This window comes from Chaetodon trifascialis, chromosome 15, assembly GCF_039877785.1.
Source record: "Chaetodon trifascialis isolate fChaTrf1 chromosome 15, fChaTrf1.hap1, whole genome shotgun sequence".
In the NCBI taxonomy this organism is placed as follows: Eukaryota; Metazoa; Chordata; class Actinopteri; order Chaetodontiformes; family Chaetodontidae; genus Chaetodon; species Chaetodon trifascialis.
Genome location: NC_092070.1, coordinates 2,592,432 through 2,613,872, shown reverse-complemented (window position 1 = coordinate 2,613,872; position 21,441 = coordinate 2,592,432). Strand labels below are relative to the sequence as shown.

General features: G+C 42.3%; 1 protein-coding gene across 7 annotated transcripts in view; it reads right to left on the bottom strand.

Annotated features, from left to right (window-relative positions):
- Positions 1-21,441, bottom strand: part of rbfox1 (RNA binding fox-1 homolog 1) — a 205,712-nt gene that overhangs the window by 61,241 nt on the left and 123,030 nt on the right. For 5 of the 7 annotated variants that reach the window (XM_070981949.1, XM_070981955.1, XM_070981951.1 and 2 more), the window contains exons 3-5: positions 13,219-13,365; positions 12,967-13,020; positions 10,938-11,030 (exon numbers count right to left, since the gene is read on the bottom strand). In XM_070981949.1, the coding sequence (XP_070838050.1) occupies positions 10,938-11,030; positions 12,967-13,020; positions 13,219-13,365 (294 nt within the window). The remainder of the gene's footprint in view (positions 1-10,937; positions 11,031-12,966; positions 13,021-13,218; positions 13,366-21,441) is intronic. The other 2 variants (XM_070981950.1, XM_070981953.1) reach the window with 1 other exon arrangement.

Sequence of the window (21,441 nt, the reverse complement as noted above, 5' to 3'; positions counted from 1 at the left end):
GCGTGTGCCTCACAGCAAGAAGGTTGCCGGTTTGATCCCCGGATATATATATATCCATCCATTTTCTATACTGCCTATCCCTTCCAGGGTTGCAGGGGGGCTGGAGTCTATCCCAGCTTCAATGGGTGAGAGGTGGGGTACACCCTGAACCGGTCGCCAGTCGATTGCAGGGCAACACACATGACAAATAACCATTCACACTCACACTCACACCTAGGGGCAATTTAGAGTCACCAGTCAACCTAATGCGCTTGTTTTTGATCTGTGGGAGGAAGCCGAAGTACCCGGAGAGAAGCCACGCATGCACGGGAAGAACATGCAAACTTCACACAGAAAGGCCCCGCCCGGGGATATATATATATATATATATATATATATATATATAAAACGTGCTCTCCTGCACGGCCTCCCTTGCAGCCAACATCAGCCAAGGCAGTCCCTCTTCCCAGTCTCGATCCAGCTCGGTACAATACGCACGGAGGAGAGACTTCAGAGTTTAATGGAACCGCTCCAAAGCGCCCTGGCTTTGTGCGTGATAGGCTGGGGATTGGCTGTGTTTTACCCGCAACTGCTTTAACACCTGGCTGAACAGGTGAGACGTGAAGTTATGTGACGTGAAGGTCACTCTGGATAATTTTTAGGATGCTGAAAACAGAAATAAACTGAGTCAGTGGCTTAACTACAGCTTTTGTTGTTATCGAATGCAGGGGATACGCAGCAGGATATCTCGTACTTTGACACATTACTGTCAACAAATACTTACAGCCAGATTTAGACGGTGGCAACAGACCAACACAGTCAATGATGACATGTTCAAATGGCTCGCTCACAGTCGGAATAGGCTGCAGGGGAGCAGGTTTAATGACTTCAATCAATCAATATCCTTTATTTAACCAGGTAAAAAACTCATTGAGATTAAAATCTCTTTTTCAAGCGTGACCTGACCAAGAGGGCAGCGAAGACAAAGTTACAACAATACATACAACAACAAAAGCAATCACACACTATAGAAACAGAAAGAACTTACTGTTGTAAGTACAACTTACTGTTGTAAGTACTTTCTGTTGTTGATACAAGAGCACACGACAGGTCAAAAACATTTCAGCAGTAAAACAATTTAGAAACAATTACATTGCCCAATAGAACTGGCTCTGTCCTTTAAAATTCCCTCAAAGTGATCAGTTCAGGTAGCCTCAGATCCTTCTGCAAGTCATTCCATGACCGGGAGCACCATATCTGAAGGCTTTTTTACCAAGATCTGTGTAGGCTCTAGGAACCAACATGCAGAGGATGTCCTGTGAGCTGGCTGTACCGACTAGAATCTCTACACATATAAGAACACAAATACGTGGGAACCAGCCCGAGAAGGTTTTTATATATAAAAAACATCCATTGAGAGAATCTGTGGACAAGGATGGACAGTTTGCCGTTGCGTACAAAGTGCAGTGGTGGACAAGATTGCCACAACCAGTCATAAAATGTAAAGCACAGTGATATACAGTATCCATTTTTTTCAAGTAAGTGTCAGGTGCCAGAGCCAGTAGACAAAGGCAGCAGTGGTAACATTTCTCTCATTAATGTATGTAGCAATACAACTGGGAAGAACGTTCTTAAATTGCTCCAGCACAACCAAGTCACACATATCATCGAAAGTTGTCACCTCAAGCGCAGCTATCCAGCGTTTAAAGTGAGATGTAAGATCCCTGGCCAACTCCACAAAAGAAATGCTGACGATATGCCTCAGGCATGAGCTCGTACATCTTCAGCACCACCGATTTTATTTTTAGACAGCCTGTGAGCACACACTGGAGCAGCAGCACGCAGTCCGCATCGGACCAGCCCCTCGTCTTGGAGAGGCGCTCACACAAGACGAAAAAAGAGTCCGGGTCTTTCTCATTGAACTGCAGTACCAACCTAAGATTATTTATGTCAAAGTGCTGCACACCAGACCCCAGAACCGACGTGCCTCGTTCAAGCCTTTATCTGCCTTTATTACTCCGTCGGGTCTGTATTCTTACACTGTAATGCCATTTGGTTTGAGGAACGCTCCTGCCACATTCCAGTGGCTAATGAACATGTCATGTCGGGGTTGGAGGGCTACACGGTGTACCTGGATGATGTGGTTATTTGTAATGAGACCTAGCATTCCCATCTCCAGCGTATCCGTGCCCTCTTCGACCTGCTGGCCGCGGTGTGCCTCACAGTTAACTTGGCAAAGTGCGAGTTTGCGCGCACTACTGTCACTTACTTGGGCCGTGTAGTGGGGCAGGACAAGGTTGTGCCGGTGCAGGCCAAGGTTGCTGCAGTGGAGAGGTATCCACTGCCTTCGACAAAAAAGGAGCTGTATTGATTCCATGGTCTGGTGGGTTATTATCGGAGTTTCTGTAAGAACTTTTCCACTGTCGTCTTCCCACTGACTGAGCTGTTGAAGGCCGGGCTTAATTTTGTGTGGTCGCCGAGTGTCAGCAAGCCTTTGTCAAACAGGCTGTTTGAACTCCAGGTGGACGCTAGTCAGGTGGGAGCAGGGGTCGTGCTGTTGCAGGGTGATGACCGTGGGGGTGTGGGGCCAGTTAGCTTCTTCTCCCGCAAATTTAACCATCATCAGGCTAATTACTCATCGAAAAGGAGGCCCTTGCGTTGATCTGGGTGCTTCAACACTTTGAAGTTTATATTGGTGGGGCACCTGTCTATACAGACCATAACCCTCTCACTTTCCTCAGATCCCTTAAGTGCCCTAATCAGAGGCTGGTGAGATGGTCACTGTTCTTTCAAGGGTATGACCTTGACATCCACCATATTAAAGGGGCAGCCAATGTGGTGGCGGATGCCTTGTCACGTGCCCCGCATGTGGAGCGGATTGTCGGTGTGGACTCTAAGGTCATGCTGAGTGTTCTTTTTGGGTTTGGTGTTTTTTCTTTTTGTTGAGTTTAGCTTATTTTTGGGCATATTTGGCTTTCATTAGTGGTGGTCCTGAGTAGCCAGTGTTCCCCTCAGGGACACCGTCTTTATGGGGGGAGGTGTGACGACCCTGTGGGCGTATGATTGTGGACATGGGATTGTCACTTACTTTCTGGGCTCTATTTTCGAGTCCGCCACCGGCGCGGCGCAGGTGCGGCGCAGAGTCAGATCCGCTGCGCCAATGGGGCGTGGCGGCGCAGACTTTGGTATTTTTGTGAGCTGCGCCGCCGGTTCATCTCCTCCTCCTTCTCATTTCAGTTCCACCCAGCGGCGCAACTCGGAAAGAGGGAGGGGAGAAGGCGTGGAGTGGGTTTGGCACAGCCGAGTCAAATCTTCACCAATCACAGCAGCTCCTCGCCTCACCTTTAAGAACACCGCTGGCGAGGCGCATGGCAAGTTTCCAGGAGACTGACGTCACTCATGTCTCCTGACATCCGTTTGTATTACTTTGCACACCCTTTTGTATATACTGTTTATCTTTTCTCAGTATATATATATATATATATATATATATATATATATATATATATATATATATATATTCTGTTTTATATTCTGTTCTATATTTTGTGGTATATTTTTGTCTGATTCTGATTCTGATGTCTAAATATGAGGTCCTTAGATGGTAAATCCTCCTCCTCATCATCATCCTCCTCAAAGCAATGATGTACTCCATCTTTGTAGATAACGTTAAGCATTACTATGATAACATTTGTATTTGCAATGAAATGACGTGGGTAATAGCGGACAACGATCATCACTTACGTTTTTCCATGTGTCTGTCTCTGTCTCTCGAGTGCTCTGAGATAGATGCAGTATATATGCTCTGTAGGATGCCACGGCTGTTTCTGGTTGGCACAGCGATGTTAATTGATTAGTTCGCATCCCTGTTTCACCTGTGTACATTCGGTCAGGGTGAGTGACCATTACGCGTGCCGAATGCGCTTGCGATGTCGTCAGATGAGATGCTGATCAAAATATAGGTCTGACTGTATGTGCTGACTCAGACAGTTGCATTGAATCGTCGCTGTTGCTAATTATTGATCGCAGTGTGCGTTCGATGACTGACCGAGCACTGCTGAAAACACCGTTAAAACCACGCTGCCGTCTTGTTGACGGTGTGATATATGGCGTCATCACGTTTTCAGTGGATAGCCGTTATCACCTAGCAGCCACCCATCCAGAGGGGTGTCCCCCTGAAAGACTGTAGGGATGCTAGAATTCGCCGGATGAACGAGTCATGTGCCGACCCAGGGAAAGTGGCATACACGTTTGTCACCAGGCAATTTGAGTCACAGATCACCAGACATCCCTGTTTCACCTGGTTACATTCAGTCAGGTTGAGTGACCATTACGCGTGCCGAACGCGCTTTCGATGTGGTCAGATGAGATACCGATCAAAATATACAAATTTAGGTCTGACTGTATGTGCTGACTCAGATAGTTGCATTGAACTGCGGCTGTTGGTAATAATTGATCGCAGTGAAATGCCAGACACTGTGGAAACCTGACTGTGAGGTGTTGGTAACGTGAGCGCACGACTCCGCTTGCGCCGCTGGGGCACAGAGTTCACCAGGTCTGAGGTGGCGAGCTTTCAGCGCACTTTTACACCGCCAGCGCAGACCGAAACGGTTGAAAATTCAAATGCGCGGGCTCATTATGCCGACACCTCCCCCCGCCACAACGCCCTTCCTGGCGCACCTCTGTACGCCTCGGTTTACCAAAATTCCAAATGCGCCTTGCGCCTGCCTGCGCCACTCAAAAATACCACTGCGCCAGCAGCTCAGCCTGCGCTGCGCCGGCGGCGAAGTCAAAAATAGAGCCCACAGTCTCTACCTGAGGATCATGAGTGGAGGGTGGAGCCATTAATCTGAAGCACCTGGGCCCGGTGCTTTGGAGGAGGATAAATGTCCAACCTGTGCTGAGCCTCCAGTCTCTTCTCTTCCCTCAACACTGGCTAGTGTCATCATCTTTTATTATGTTGCTTTAGTATTAGTTTACCACACAACACCCGCACCACACCATCTTTCCACGCACCCACATTTACACCACCGATGCCACTGACTCACACACCTCATCCTGGAAGTTATTTAAGTTTGCCTTTAATTTAATAAATATTCTATGTTACTTTTGATACCTCCCGTCCTTTCCCTTTGTTTTGTCATGGCCTAGAGCCGGGTAATATATATATATATATTAGTGCTGTCAGGCGATTAAAAAATTAATCTAATTAATTACAGGATTTGTAATTAATTAATCTAATTAATCGCATTTTAATCTCATATCTGCTAAAGGTCCCCAAACAAAGACATTACAATTCATTGACATTCACATTACAGCTGGTGAATTCTTTTCATCGCTGTAGTTCTCGACAGTAGATGGAAATTAGAGTCAGATGACGTTATCTGAAACGCCTCTTTTAGGCCCTCGTCTTCCATGATTGAAATCGGCCTGCAATCAGCAGCAACCCACTTTGCGATTGAGTTTGTCAGTTTTTCTGTCGTGGCTTTGCTCATTCATTTTCCTAACTCAGCAAGTGTGGGTTGGCGGAGTGAGCTCACGGTCGCAGTAGTGGCACTAGCAGCAACTACATGTTTAGAGTTTAAATGATAATTCAGGCTGGAGCTGCTACGGTGATAGGAAAATTCTTTTTTACACAAGGTACAAATCACTGCGTTCTTGTTAATAGTCCCGTCTTTGTTCTTTTTATAAATAAACTTGCCGTTCAAAGGTCCAAGTAGGCTTGCCTCGCTCTCCAGTGTCGCATCCATGTCTGTTGTCACCCTGCTTTTGACTAGTGACGCAGGTAGGATGCGACCTGCCACTGCAGCCTATACGGGTCACTCAAACGGCCAAATTTAAAATGCTTGCGCATTGACTTGCCACTCATGATTAATTGCGTTAATTTTTATAGCGCGTTAATTTGCAGTGTAATTAATTAATCTAATTAACGCGTTAAACTGACAGCCCTAATATATATATATATATATATATATATATAGTGCTGTCAAAAATATCGCATTAACGCATTAATGCAAATACACTTTAACGGCGTCATTTTTTTTCTTTTTTTTTGCAAGATTAACGCTCTTTGTGACCTAGTGAACTTGTAGCTTTTTATAAGCTGTGGCCACTGCTAGTAACATAAGAAAAACTACAGGATCCGATTGTAAACCAGAAACAAAACAATAGGCACGCCCCACGCACTTGTTTGGTCTTGCCTGCTTGTAAAAGAGTAGGCTACCAGTTTGTGTGGATGTCAAGCGCGAAACACCGAAATGGATGCGAACAAGATTCTGAATGGAAAGTTTAGTTTCAAAAAGTTGCCAGATGGGTCGACTGACAAGACCAAAGTTATCTGTGTGTATTGTCAGTGTGAACTGAATTATCAACGTAGCATATCCAGTCTGAAATACCACTTGATGGCCAAAAACACGGCTAATGCGAATTCTCTGCTGCCTCCTTGTCAAACCAGGCGACAATGGATGGCTTTCGACAGAGGCATATGGATGCTGTTATGTTCAAAGGAAACTTAAGAAAGGAAAGTTTAAGCCATGGTTTTACTGCATGAAAACTTGAGTCCTAGTTTACAATGATGTGCACTTCGCACACTTTGGATCACCCTGTTGTGATCCCTTAGAAAGGGTTTTTGAAGGGGCTTTTTTTATTTATGTGCAGTATTTATTTCTTTTTTTTTTGTCATCAGTGTATTGAATAAATTGTGTGAGATTTGAATCATTCAAATGTGAATGACTGCTCAAAGTGAGAAAGTTAGTGAGAATATAACACTACACGTTTCAATAAAAAAAAACATTTGCACAAAGCAAGCCTGTCCACTTTTCCATGTTGATAAGAATATTAAAATGATAATTAATGGGGCATTTAGAATAGATGAAAATTAATTTACGATTTATCGCAAGTTAACTATGACAGTCATGCGATTAATCGCGATTAAATATTTCAATCGATTGACAGCACTAAGGCACGGTGGCACAGCAGGTAGTGCACGTGCCTCACAGCAAGAAGGTTGCTGGTTCGATCCCCGGGCAGGGCCTTTCTGTGTGAAGTTTGCATGTTCTTCCTGTGCATGCGTGAGTTCTCTCCGGGCACTCCGGCTTCCTCCCACAGACCAAAAACATGCTCAATAGGTTAATTGGTGACTCTAAAATTGCCCCTAGGTGTGAGTGTGAGTGTGAATGGTTGTTTGTCTTGTGTCTTGCCCTGCAATCGACTGGCGACCGGTCCAGGGTATACCCCGCCTCTCGCCCGTTGACAGCTGGGATAGGCTCCAGCCCCCCTGCAGCCCCGAAAGGGATGGGCGGTATAGAAAATGGATAGATGGATCTATATATATATATGTATAATCAATCAATCAATCATTGTGATGTTGTGTTGGATCATGGGAGTTGTTATCTTTATTGAAGTAGTATTATAGTTTTATTCATGTTTGAGTCACATTCACCAACTTGCATGCACATTCTCATAAGTATCATTTGGTGTACCATGTCAGCATTGGTGACAACCAAATTAAATTTATCTTTACCTTGCATATAGTTATGGTGGTATGGTATTATGGTCGAAGCTTTGACTGCTATTTGTAAGTTAAATAAGTATTGCTTTAGACTCCACCTGAAGTGAAGGACTTCAAATATTTCATGCTCTCGTAAATGAGGGAATCTAAGGTTAAGGTGCTGGTTTTGGGTTGTGTTTAGGATTCCCCTTGACCCTCCCTTCTTTCCGTGTAGGTATTCTGGGGAGGTCCAGTTGGGAGGAGAAACCAGTGAAAGTCCCAGAGCACACTTGAGGGATTATATACCCCATCTGCAATGTAAATGCCACAGGATCTCTGAGGAAGAGCTGGAGGATATGGCTATTGAGAAGGAATTCTGGGCCTATTGATGGAGGAGATCAGCTGTGGTGTCAGGGAGTCACAGTACTTGTTAGGGTACAATCATAGAAATATTATTTTATGCCTGGTATGAGGGATTGGCAATGGAAGAGTGAAAAAAACAAAAAAAAACAAAAAGAAAACAAACCTGTGACTACTGTACAGTGCCATTTGTGTGCAATCCATCCTCCACAGCCCCTTCCAAAGTACAGCCCTTGTAGTTAATCCTACACAGTCTAGATTTCAGTGCGGATCATCTAGACTCAGAAATGTGGATCATCTGAACTCTGAAGTGTTTGGTCCAAAAAGCTATGTACACCAGTGCTGACAATGTAATGTATTAATTAATGTATTACTGTGTTAACATCATTATTTTGATACCCAGGTCAAAAATGAACAGAGTTATGCTTCAAGGGTGGTGGTGTCTAGTTGTGCTCCTCTGAGTGGACACAAGACATTGAAATATCACTTTGGTATTGTCATGCTACTGAATCAGGTTAGTTGTGAACCTTGCATTTCGCTCTCCGGGTGTCATAAAATTGCAAAGTAGTTCCTCTGTCCATGGATGAGCAAGATTTTAAGACTTTTTCTGGGGTAAAGCTAATTTCGTCATTATACACTCCTGATCAAAATTTTAAGACCAGTTGAAAAATTGCAAGAATTTACATTTTGCACTGTTGGATCTTAAGAAGGTTCTAAGTAGAGCTTCAAAATGCAAAAAGAAGAAATGGGAGTGAGACAAAAAAACAAACAAACAAACAAACAAAAAACAAGTATTAAACTGAAATAGGCTGTTCATCAGCTGATCAAAAGTTTAAGACCACAGCATTTAAAAGCCCAAATCTTCGCAAAAATGTGGATTCAGTGTCATTTTCTTTCAGGTATCCACACTGTCATGACCTCCTGATGGCAAAGGCAAAAAAGCTTTCTGTCTTTGAATGCGGTCGGATTGTTGAGCTGCATAAGCAAGGCCTCTCGCAGCGTGCCATTGCTGCTGAGGTTGGACCCAGTAAGACAGTCATTTTAAACTTCTTGAAAGATCCTGAGGGTTATGTAACAAAAAAGTGAAGTGGTAGACCCCAAAAAAATTTCTGAACCAGAGGATCCAATTGGCTTTCCGTCAAGACACGGGACAATCCTCGGCCCAAATTAAGCTTGTCACTGAAAATCACACAAAATTTTGATCAGGAGTGTGTGTGTGTGTGTGTGTGTGTGTGTGTGTGTGTGTGTGTATATATATATATATATATATTTTTTTTTTTTTTTTTTTTTTGAACCGTTATGGCCAAACTCCAAAGCAATAGTTGCACCTTCTTAAACACAGGAAAATGTAAACCTTTCGTGAGGTCAGTTGCCTTGACAGTGCAAAATAAAAACAGGAAAATGAACATAAAAATTAAACAGTTTGCGTGTGTGCTCTAGTTGAGTTGCGTTAAGTTAGGCAAGCGCTCGGCTGCTGCCTTGACCAAGCTTCACCACCTAGGTTGATTCCCAAAATGAAGCGGTCTAAACCGTCAGGTGCACAGGGTCGAATATACAAAAAGGAAGAAGGTAAAAAGAAAGCCAAATATGGAGGTAAGTCTTCTCATCTCAGCCATTAAAGTATCAAATGAAATAAAGTTAGTATTGTGCATCACCTAATATTTATATATTATTGACTGCTGTCACTAAGCTATGACTAGCTAGCGACTGTTACTTTGCTATCGTGCTACGTATAGTTAGCAAACATAACTTCACTGATAATCTACGTTCATTTTAATTATCTCTTACACATAGGATGTTTCAGACACATGAACAGGAACTCTATTTTTGCCAGAATAAGCAGGCTGCTGCGTCTGAGTTTAGCCATGGTTCTGAGCAGTGGACTCCTTAGCTTTATTATTATTTATTTGAGATAGGGACAAAACTACAAGAACTTCAATCTTTTAATTTTGTAGTGGTACGTACAGTATCCATAAAAGCACTTTTGTTTGTAGAGGGTATAGTTAAACCAGTTGATGGGTCTTGGTCATAATTTGCTCTAGGTGTCCTTACCGTGTGTTTTAAGAGTGTTTTGCACAGTTTATGGAGTTAATACAATTTGTTAGATATCCTTGTCATATAGCCATTGTTTGCTTTGTAGCATTTTTGTACGTGCAATTTATTAGAGTTGATTCTTCAAGTCATAATTTGCTTCTTGAAGTGTTGGAGTGACACCTGTTGCACCTAACTCAATCTCACCTAGGGCAGCCAAAGGGCTAGAGCTGGCCCTGCTTGGATGACTTGACAGTTTAGTTGATGTCATGAGAAAGATGGCAAAGTGGGTTGTGGCGGTAGACTGTCAAACACTCACACGTACAAACACACATAAATATCCTCCTGAGAACCAAGGAAAAAAAAGTAGCTTTCAATTTAATTTTTTTTTTGTGATTTCCTGCCTCTTTTGGAGCTAAAACAACAACTTGCAATTTAGAATTTCGTATAAATATTTTTAGTTTAGATTTTACAGCATGTCTACTGTTATGGACTAACAGAACGATTTTACCATAACACAACGAAATCATAATAGGCTGACAAGAAAACAAGAATGTCAATCCATTTTTTAAATGGAACTGAACATTTGGCCTGTATCTTTTGTTGAACTACTAAACAAAACTGACATTATTAAACCCTTATAACATTGCTGTTATTTTCCTAACAAAAAACTGAACTCTGAGTCGAATTTTATGATTCCTGACATGTTCATAAGCAAGAAAATATATGATTACTGTAGTCAAATATCTTAAGAATATTTGTCTGATCGTTTCTCTTTTCCTGGCATTTGCGTTTTGCTGCAGTATCCACTTTGTCTCAGCATGAAAACAAAGTTCCCCCCATCCCATCCGAACACATGAGATATCATTGGAAAGGCCATGATGTCCTCTACAGAGCACACCTGGACTTAATTTGGTAGCTCAAATGAGTCAAAAGATATAGACTAAAACCAAATTTCCACTACAGAGGACACAAATGAATAGGCTGGGTCTCAGGAAGATATACAAACACACGCACAAAGAGGAAAAGGAGGACAGGGAGAAAGAACAAGTTGAAATAAATATTTCAGAACATGCACCTCTATTTTACGGCCTTCTACCACGGTGCCATGTAATTTCTCTCTGGCCCTGTCGGCATCCACGCTATGCTCGAACGTTACGAACCCAAAACCCTAATGCAGGACGGAAAGAGGCAAGAACAACATGCACGTTATTTTTAAATGTTATACTATTAGAATATTATACATTAAATAAATAATGACTTGGTTTAATAGGAGCACAGTATATACACAAGTTAATAACACATGTTTCTGCTTATACTTCAGTGTTCTATATTAACTACTATCCAATAATATCACACAAATCCAGAAGAAAAAAAGCAAATTCATTGATGATAAGAGCAAACTGACCGTTTTCAACCCCTGCCCCCTTTGAAACAATTGTTGCTATGCCTGTCAAGCTTTCCATTCTAGCATGGCACATATTCAGTTGGAATTTAAAGGCTGTTTACACATACACATGGATGTGTACACAATTCTGTTTGTATTAGGCTGAGTGCCTGAAGATTTCAGACAGAGGTAGCAAAAGGTTAGTAGGCTTCTCATAGTGGGTGAACATTGATTTTGCTGGCTGAATTTTTAGTTGGTTGAAAACTGTCTTTCGTTGACTTCCCCTGAACTGTTAATGGGTCTTAAATATGCATTTGAGGACTACATTCATAATTGCATGCTAAAAGACTGAAGCTAAAGCTCCATGTTCCAGGCAAAACATCGAGTTTGGCTCAAGTTAGCCTGTACTCTGATATAGCAGCATCCAGGACCAGCTTCCATGCAGTGGATGTTCCAATCCTGACTGGGCTTTTACTCACATGACCTGTAACACAAAATAATATACAGTAGGTAGCTAATTATGTGCTCCTTAGCCTTGGAAGTAATGCAAGGTTACTATTGCAGGTACAAGAGCCCCATGTACACTGCTGTGTCGTGTTAAGAAATCCAAAGCTTGACAGGCCTGCTGCCCTTTGTTACATTTGCTAAGCAGTGACTGGACAATTGCTTACTGGGGGAAGGGTTTATTGAATGGTCTCTTGAATTCATGCAGAATATCAATTGGCCTAGGTATTTCACGAAGTTAAAAAAGAAAACATTTTTATAATGAACAATAGAAAAACTGCAATACTGTTTGTCATTTATTCACAACTGTTAGTTGTTGGAATTGAATGCTTCCACTGTTTTGTCCCATCCATTAGCTACACTATCCTGGTAAATTCAGGCCTTGAGGGTAATCCCTCAGTAATAAATGCCTGCTTTCTGGAATTTCCCCTTGCGGGAATAATAAAGGAATATTGAATTTTATAGCAGGGATGTCTGACAATTGCATATAATGTAGTTAGACTTGAATCTCGTACGGCAGTGTCGCCATATTGCAAGGTGATAGGGTCCCTGTGATGAAGTAATAATAGAGGAAATTAAATCTATCAAAGGAATGAAGGGGGAATGAAGTCTTTGATTCTTTATGGCATAGCATCAGCAATAAGAAATAAAGATTACAGTAATAACAGGAACCATAGCACATCACCCGAAACTAAGAACACAAAAATAGCAAATAGTCTTTTCTAAAAATCGCTAAAGAATTCAGGGATTTAAAAGGAACTTCAGATTTGATCAACAATAGTCTAGCTAAGTATAGAAGTATATGTTGTAATTGACATAGTTTATAAATAAGTATATCATTGACTGCATATACCATTGAGCATTGTAGCTCAGCATTTTGTTTTGTGAGGTTAAAATATCAGGCCTTTCTCAATGAACATTCTCATCTGAACTAGTGTTCTCATAGACTTGTTAAAAGCCATCAGTCATGAATCAAATGCAGTCGTGTCCATGGAGGACATCCAAATGGATAAATGTTAAAATTTTGTTTAATTAAATGTCATTGTATACTCAAATTCATTCTGTTTTTTTATGATTTTTTTTATTTTTATTTTTTTTTAGCACAAAGCCGCTACATTTGTGTGGTGATTGACCAGAAAAGTCTGCAACAGTTACTACAAAGTTAAAATAAAAATAATTCACAGACTTACTTAGAAAGAACAGAAACAAAATGTACCTTAGAACCGCGCTCGTTGAAGATGATTTCCACATCTAAAATTTTTCCAAATTGCTGTAAAGAAACAAAGACAAAAAAAGAAATACTGAGTGATCATTTCTTAAATCTTCTGACATATTTTTTGTTCGCAATTTAACATAAAATTAAAACCCAACTGTTTTTCTTTCTCAGTTTTGTTAACCGAAATGTTTTCTAAAAAAATTGCCTTGGGATTTCTCAGATTTCAGAAATGTCATATACTGTTGTACTTACACCAAACATTTGCCTTAGGTCTGGGTCTCTAAACCTGAAGGGGATGTTAGAGACATGGAGTCTCTTGGGTTGGACCTTGCCGTCTGTGCTTTCAGGTACAGTCTGTGTTGATGACTGGCTGTCTGTCTGGGCAGCATCATCTGTCTGCTGGAAAACACACAATAAAGGACATAAAGGATATATATTTTCTTTTTCATTCTGGAGAGAGTTCCAGGTCCAAAGACTGTGCACCCTAGAAAGCCCAATGACTTCAAACTGGTAGCCTTACTTCTCACCTGATGAAAACAATGGAGAGGATCATGTTGACCTTTGTCACCTGGCGAGCAGTGAGCTGGACCCCCTACAGTTCACACATTGACTAGGCATTGGTGTGGAAGACACAGTCATCACAGAGAACTGTGAGGGTCATGTTTTTTGACTACTCCAGTGTCTTCAACACAATCCAATCATCACTGCTCAGGGGGAGGCTGAGAGGAGCTGGAGTAAACTGCAACCTGGCTGTGTGGACCATTAACTACCGCACCAACAGACCACGGTATGTGAGGCTTCGCAAATGTGTTTAAGAAGACTGTCCTTTGGAGTGTGGAGGACACTGTTTAAAACATTTTTATGACACTATGGTGGCATCTGCAATTTTCTATGCACTTAATTTCCCCAGCGTGGGATCAATAAAGTCCACCCCTTCAGAATTTCATTGGCAATGCGAAGTGCCAGTCATCGACACACTTGCACAAAATGGCAAGTGGTCCACTCTTTACACAAAGAAGAAAGTGAGGCACCTCCTTTCACTCTTCCTGGCTAATGTTGGATGTTTACATGACCTGTAAAATCGTAATTGGTAAAGTGAGGTGTCAATTGAAAGGTCAGAGTGCAGTGGCCATTTTGAGACCAACATATCACACATGCTTACTAGAATTATAATAGAATAAACTTGGAAAATTGCTAATTTGGCTAATGTGAAATGATAAAATGGCTTTCCATCTTTCCATTATTATGGTGTTTGGACAAAATATTTGAATGGATTGCATCACATGGACCTTTGCCGATGTAACAAGATTATTTTTGTCTGATTGTCATCGATCAGTGGATTACAATGAGACTTCATCAGTGAGTTGTCTCAATCTTATAATTGTTCATTTGTTTATTGTTGGCGTTAATTGTACTTTAGCTTTCCAGTGATGTATGGAATCATACATAGGCTGATGAGTCCAGTAGTATGCAAGATTAGCTGTAGCCAGATCAAAAATACACATGGACAGATGCACAAGCACAACTAAACAATGATCCCCTCCAGGCTTATGCCTGGTGGAGATAACAAATATCACAATCTAATGGGCACATTGGTATTAAATATATGTGTACAATGGTCCCCACAGGATGAACCACTTTGATTTTGATTATGCCTTTATCTGTAGCTTGGAAATCAAAATAAATTTTAGGATTATTGAAACATTAAATTAATTTTTTTGAGTTTCTAAAATATATGTACAGTCACGTCATCATATAGACTGATCCCAATCTATAGCGTACATTGCGATAGCAATTCTTTCCAGTCTTTCAGAGAAAGCAACTGAATCTGTCGTTCAAACCCCAAATAATACATGCATTGCATACATTGCCTTGCATCCTTATTCATCCTTATTCATGGTGTGCAACTCATTCTGAGTTGCACACCCTGGATTTGAATGCATTTTCTGAATATGTGAAAAGGGCGTGTTCAAGCAAAAATCAGCTGCTAAGTTCCTTTTAATGTCAGGTTGTTTCTCACATTAATAACTCATATTGTAAAGTACATTATGAGACCTCATTATGAGGCCACAGATACTTCGAGCCCATGAATTACAGAGAAGTTATATGGTACACGAGACAAAATGCAACCAGAAGGAGTTCTAAAATAGACAAACACACAAGCATAACAGATGGTCATCATGCACATACAGAGTACCAGCAGCAGTCTGTGTGTGTACTTTAGTTCTCAGTGTAAGTGAGATCAATGGCTGTTAAACACAAGAGAGGACTCCACAGTCACAGCCAAGTATATGCACAAATACAAGAAATCTGACTCTGGATTAAACATTGTACTCAATGTATTTTAAATAATAATAATAATAATAATAATAATAATAATAATAATAATAATAATAATAGGCGGCACGGTGGAACAGCAGGTAGTGCGAGCGCCTCACAGCAAGAAGGTCGCCGGTTCGATCCCCGGGTCGGGCAGGGCCTTTCTGTGTGAAGTTTGCATGTTTTTCCCGTGCAAGCATGGGTTCTCTTCAGGCACTCCCACAGACCAAAAACATGCTCATTAGGTTAATTGGTGACTCTAAAATTGTCCTTAGGTGTGAGTGTGAGCATGAATGGTTGTTCGCCTGTATATGTTGCCCTGCAAACGGCTGGCGACCGGCTCAGGGTGTACCCCACCTCTCGCCCGTTGACAGCTGGGATAGGTTCCAGCCCCCCCGCTGGATGGATAATAAAGCAAACATACAGACAAAAGGCAAAAACTGAACAATAAGCCAAGTATTATGTCAGATAGTCTATAATGAAATAAACAAACTTGCCTAAAAAATATATTAAAGATACACCTCACTGATATAGTCAAAATGTTGGTCCAAAGTAGGTGTATTATTGAACTGACATTATTTGTTAGGGTTTCTAGTGATTGTGCTTTGGAAAAGGCTGCCATACCCATGTATATAATGTACTAAAATCATGATCCTATAAGAATGACAATGTTTTCCAGTCCTGCTTTGTGATTCTTTTGCTCACAAATAGTCCTAGCAGTTAGAAATACACTGTGTGTGTGTGTGTGTGTGTGTGTGTGTGTTTTGGGGGGGGGCTCCGTGTTTGTGTGGGTGCGCTTGAAAAGAAGCAGCATAAGGCCAGCAGACTGAAAGTCTTCCACGCAACGCCTAGGTATATACTGACACATATGGAAAGGAGTATACAAACACAGCAGCTACTGCCATCTGTGCAGAGCTTCTCTTCAGTGGCGACATCCGCCTACATTCACAGTGAAGAACTAAAACAAACAAACTGTGAGACAAAGCATCTCATCTCATCCCTTTTGGCATCAGAAACTGATATGAGAGGCCAGGCCAGGCTGAATGTGGAGCAGTTTCAGACATATTAGAGATATCTAACAGAGATGATGGCTACAAAACACTGTGCCTACCAGGAAGGCACTGTGTTTCCCAAATAATAAATGCTGGGTGTCCCCAGCACTGAAAGCCCTATTGAATTGGAAGAAGAGGGTCTTTTAGATTAGGGAACAAATGAGCTGAGGAGGGTGCAGAGGGAGTTGAAAAAGCAGAGAAGGAGAGGCAAGGACAGCGACAGGAGGAAGCTGGAGGAGCACCTTCAGGGGAGCAACACCAGAGAGGTTTGGAGTGGCCTGAAATCAACTCAGGCCACAGCAGTGACAGCGGGAGGGGCCCAGAATCTGGAGACCCAGAATGGGCAAATGAATTCAATCTGCTTTTCAGCAGATTTGATTCTACAGTTTGGAGAGAGTCTCAGTCCTCTGGAAAACTTCCTGTGTGGATCCAGTCCCAAAGACTGCGCATCCCAGAGAGAGCGGCCACTTCAGGCCGGTAGTCTTAATTTCTCACCTGATGAAGATGATGAAGAGGATCATACTGAACCTCAGTGATGAATAGCCAGCTGCACACCCTACAGTTCACATATCAACCAGGCATTCGTGTGGAACACACAGTGATCCATCTGCTTCACAGATCCCTTTGTCACCTGGAGAATACTGGGAGCACTGTGAAGGTGATGTTTTTTGACCTGACAGTGCTTTCAACACAATCCAACCATCACTGCTGGGGGGAAGCTGGAAGGAGCTGGAGTAGACTGCCACCTGGCTACATGGACCATCAACTACCTCACCAACAGTGTGTGAGGCTTCGCGACTGTGTCTGATGTGGTGGTCTGCAGCACAGGAGCTACTTCAGACACAACACTGACAACTGTTACATCCAAGTTCTCTGATGATACAGCCATCACAGGGGAATGAACTGGAATACAAGGAGGCCATCACCAGATTTGTCAACTGGAGTGGACTGAACCACATGCACACAAGCAAGATAAAGAGAAAAGGAGGTGGTGATAGACTTCCACGAGAATGCCCCACAGACAACACCAATGAACATCCATGGTTTGGACATAGATACCTGTGTATTCACCTTAATCCTTTGGAGTATGTTTGTCACTGTTTTAAACTTTTTATGACTCTGTGGTAACATTTGCAGTTTTCTATGCAGTGGTCTGCGGGGGTTGTGGGAGCTCTGCCCTCTGGAAAACATCGAGGAGGTGGGTGACAAGAGGATATTAATCAAGCTGACATCAATCTTGGACAACCCATCCCATCCCATCCCCTCTATGAGATATGAGATGGTGGGGGGATTAAGCAGCTCCTTCAGCAACGGACTGCTACATCCATTGTGTAAGAAGGAACAGTACCCCAGGTACCCCTTCATTCCATTTCAGCATCACACAACCTACTGTTTTTGCACTTGTTTGCACTGTTATTTATGCTGATATATACTCACATCCATTACATCTTGTGCAATTTTTCACTGTGTTGTATATTTTTTCAACTGTGCAATAGTACAAACACTGCATTTATTATCCATGTTTGACTTGTGCAATTCAATGTTCTTTTTAAAGCAACAGTATTTCTCAAGTGCACTTCAGTTTATAGCATCGGTAAATTACTACTTTTTATAATCTGGCAACAACACTGCCCAATTTCACACAGTATGTGAGCTTTCCTACAAGAGAGGAAAGAACCCTGGACTTGCTGTATGCTAACGTCAAGGATGCATACAGCTGCTCCCCCCTTCCTCCTCTGGGCAGGTCAGATCACAATCTTGTGCACCTCACTCCCTGTTATGTGCCTCTGGTGAAGAGTCAGCCTACGACCACAAGGACAGTGAGGAGATGGTCAGAGGAGTCATATCAGACACTGCAGGGCTGTTTTGAGGTGACGGACTGGCAGGCACTCTGTGAGCCGCACGGGGAAGACATTGACGGGCTCACAGAGTGCATCATGGACTATATCACTTTCTGTGTGGACTCCACTGTCCCAGCCAGGACTGTCCATTGTTATCCAAACAACAAGCCGTGGGTGACAAAGGACATCAAAGTCATCCTCAATGAGAAGAAGAGGGCTTTCAGAGCTGGTAATAGGGAGGAGGTGAGAATGATACAGAGGTAACTGAAGATGAAAATCAAGGAGACTAAGGAGAAATACAGGAGGAAGCTGGAGAGGAAACTCCAGCAGAACAACTTGAGAGAGGTCTGGAGTGGTATGAGGACCATCACTGGCTTTGGGACAAGCAGCAGAGGAGTTGAAGGCAGCGTTGACAAGGCAAATGAACTGAATCTGTTTTTAAATTGATTTGACACCTCAGGCCTCTCTCTGACTCCTCTGCTGTCTGTCCTGGATGACCATCATCATCCACCCCCACCCCCCCTTCTCCTCCTCCTTCTCCTTCTCACACACCCCCCATCTTCTTGTGTGAGCCCTCTTCACACCCCCTCAGACTGCCAGACTAACTTCACTCACCAACCAGAGGACTACACCACACATTCCCCACCTGTTACCTCCACAGTGTGCTTCACTGCTGACCAGGTGAAAAGACAGCTGATGAATCTTCAGCTCCGGCCCATGGTCACGCCACTGTTGGACCCCCTCCAGTTCGCATATCAGCCCCGACTTGGAGTTGAGGACGCCATCATCTACCTGCTCAACCGTGTCTACGCACACCTGGACAAGCCGGCGAGCACTGTGAGGGTCATGTTTTTTGACTTCTCCAGTGCATTCAACACCATTCGTCCAGCTCTACTGGGTGACAAGCTGACAGCGATGCAGGTGGACGCCCCCCTGGTGTCCTGGATTGTGGACTACCTGACTGGCAGACCACAGTATGTGCGCCTGCAAAACTGTGTGTCAGACAGAGTGGTCAGCAACACTGGGGCCCCACAGGGGACTGTTCTCTCTCCCTTCCTCTTCACCCTCTACACCACGGACTTCAACTATTGCACAGAGACCTGCCATCTTCAGAAGTTTTCTGATGACTCTGCGATAGTTGGATGTGTCAGCAAGGGCGATGAGGATAAGTACAGGGCTGCTGTGGTCAACTTTGTCACATGGTGTGAGCAGAACCATCTGCTACTAAATGTGGCAAAGACTAAGGAACTGGCAGTGGACCTGAGGAGAACCAAGGCACCTGTGACCCCTGTTTCCATCCAGTGAGTTGGTGTGGACATTGTGGAGGATTACAAGTACCTGGGGGTACATATTGACAATAAACTGGACTGGTCAAAGAACACTGACGCTCTCTACAGGAAGGGCCAGAGTCGTCTCTATTTCCTGAGGCGACTGAGGTCCTTCAACATCTGCCGGACTATGCTCAGGATTTTTTATGAGTCTGTGGTGGCAAGTGCTATTCTCTATGCTGTTGCGTGCTGGGGCAGCAGGCTGAGGATGGCGGACGCCAACGGACTCAACAAACTGATCCGTAAGGCCAGTGATGTTGTGGGGATGGAGTGTGATTCTCTGATGGTGGTGTCAGAGAGGAGGATGCTGAATAAGCTACGGACTATCATGGACAACGTCTCACACCCACTTCATGATGTGCTGGCCAGGCACAGGAGTACGTTCAGTGAAAGCCTCATACCACCAAAACTAAGGACTGAACGCTACAGGAAATCCTGCCTGTGGTCACTGTCACTGTCTGTTCTGATGTATATTTTCCAATTTCAGTTTCTGCACATCCTACTTCAATTTTTGCACATCAAATTGCTTAGCATATATATATATATGTTTGTTTTATTGCTGTACATTTAATTTTATTGTGTTGTGTATTTCTTTTTTACACATATCCTTAGTATTAATATTCTGTTTATATATATATATATTCCTTCTCATTCTTTCTTTCTAATTTTTTTCCGTGGCATGGGATCAATAAAGTTTTTCATCTTTTATTTTATCTTATCTTATCTTATCTTATCTTATCTTATCTTATCTTATCTTATCTTATCTTAAACTCGAATGTGGTTCATCAGCTATGAGGAATGAATGTTGTGCAAATTTATATTGATTACCCATTAAATTATATCTTGTGTGAATAGTTGATATTATTGACATTAAATGAAAGGGCTCATCCTTAGGGGCACATGAATGTGTTCAGTAAATTAGAAATTTTATTTTTATCCAATGGCCATCGATCCATTGGGTTCTCATTAAAGTGGAATAATGCAGATGTATCACACCAGAAAGGGCAGAAATATATTCTTCTACAAGAATTTCAATCTCCAACAAAGATTGAAATTATTTTCTCGTTACGTTTTTTTTCTCACACTTTGCCACCCGTGTCACTTTTGTTTCCAGAAATTGGCAATTCAGTGTCTGGATGGAAATATACAATGCACTTTTCCATGTACATATATAATGTGGGTATATAATGTCAGTTTGTTTGCGAGTTTACAAAAATCGATTTTCTCTCTCTCTCTTAATTACCCTCTTCTCTCTTTCAGTGCATACACTGTGGGGCTCACAGTGAGGGGGAGAAGAGGCTGATGTTCTCCTCACAATGACCAGATGAGGTCATTCCTTCAGGATGCATACACAGTGCGCACACACACACACACACACACACACACACACACACACTACAGAGAGAGAGAAGCAGACAGATTCCATCTCTAGCTACAAACATTCTGAAAATAAGTCCATACATCTGCAGGTTTTTACAGCTTGTTATACGCTTTTCCAAATATTGGGTTAACTTTTTCTAAACACTTGTAATCCAGCAAAGCACACTGATATTTTATTGCATTTCATTACTGTGATAACAAAACATGTATGGTGTGTAACATTTTTAAAACAGTGAGTGCAACTTTCATCCTTAAATTTGAAATGACTTTTTTTTTTATAATCTCTGATGTTTGTGTCCAAAACTATTACAGTCACTGTTATGAAGTGCCAGATGTCACAAACCTTACTTGCAGGAAGATAATAATTATACTACACTGATGAATCGGTTTAATTTGGCACATCAGAATGAGTGAATTCATAGTGGCCGTTTCTCAATACCAAATACACCAAGTTCGGACTTATGAACTTGGCAGTTCGGACTTAGCAAGTTTGACTTGGGAGTACAGTCTCTCCAGGACGGGGGACGCAGGACCATCATTCTGCAATTGGGACAG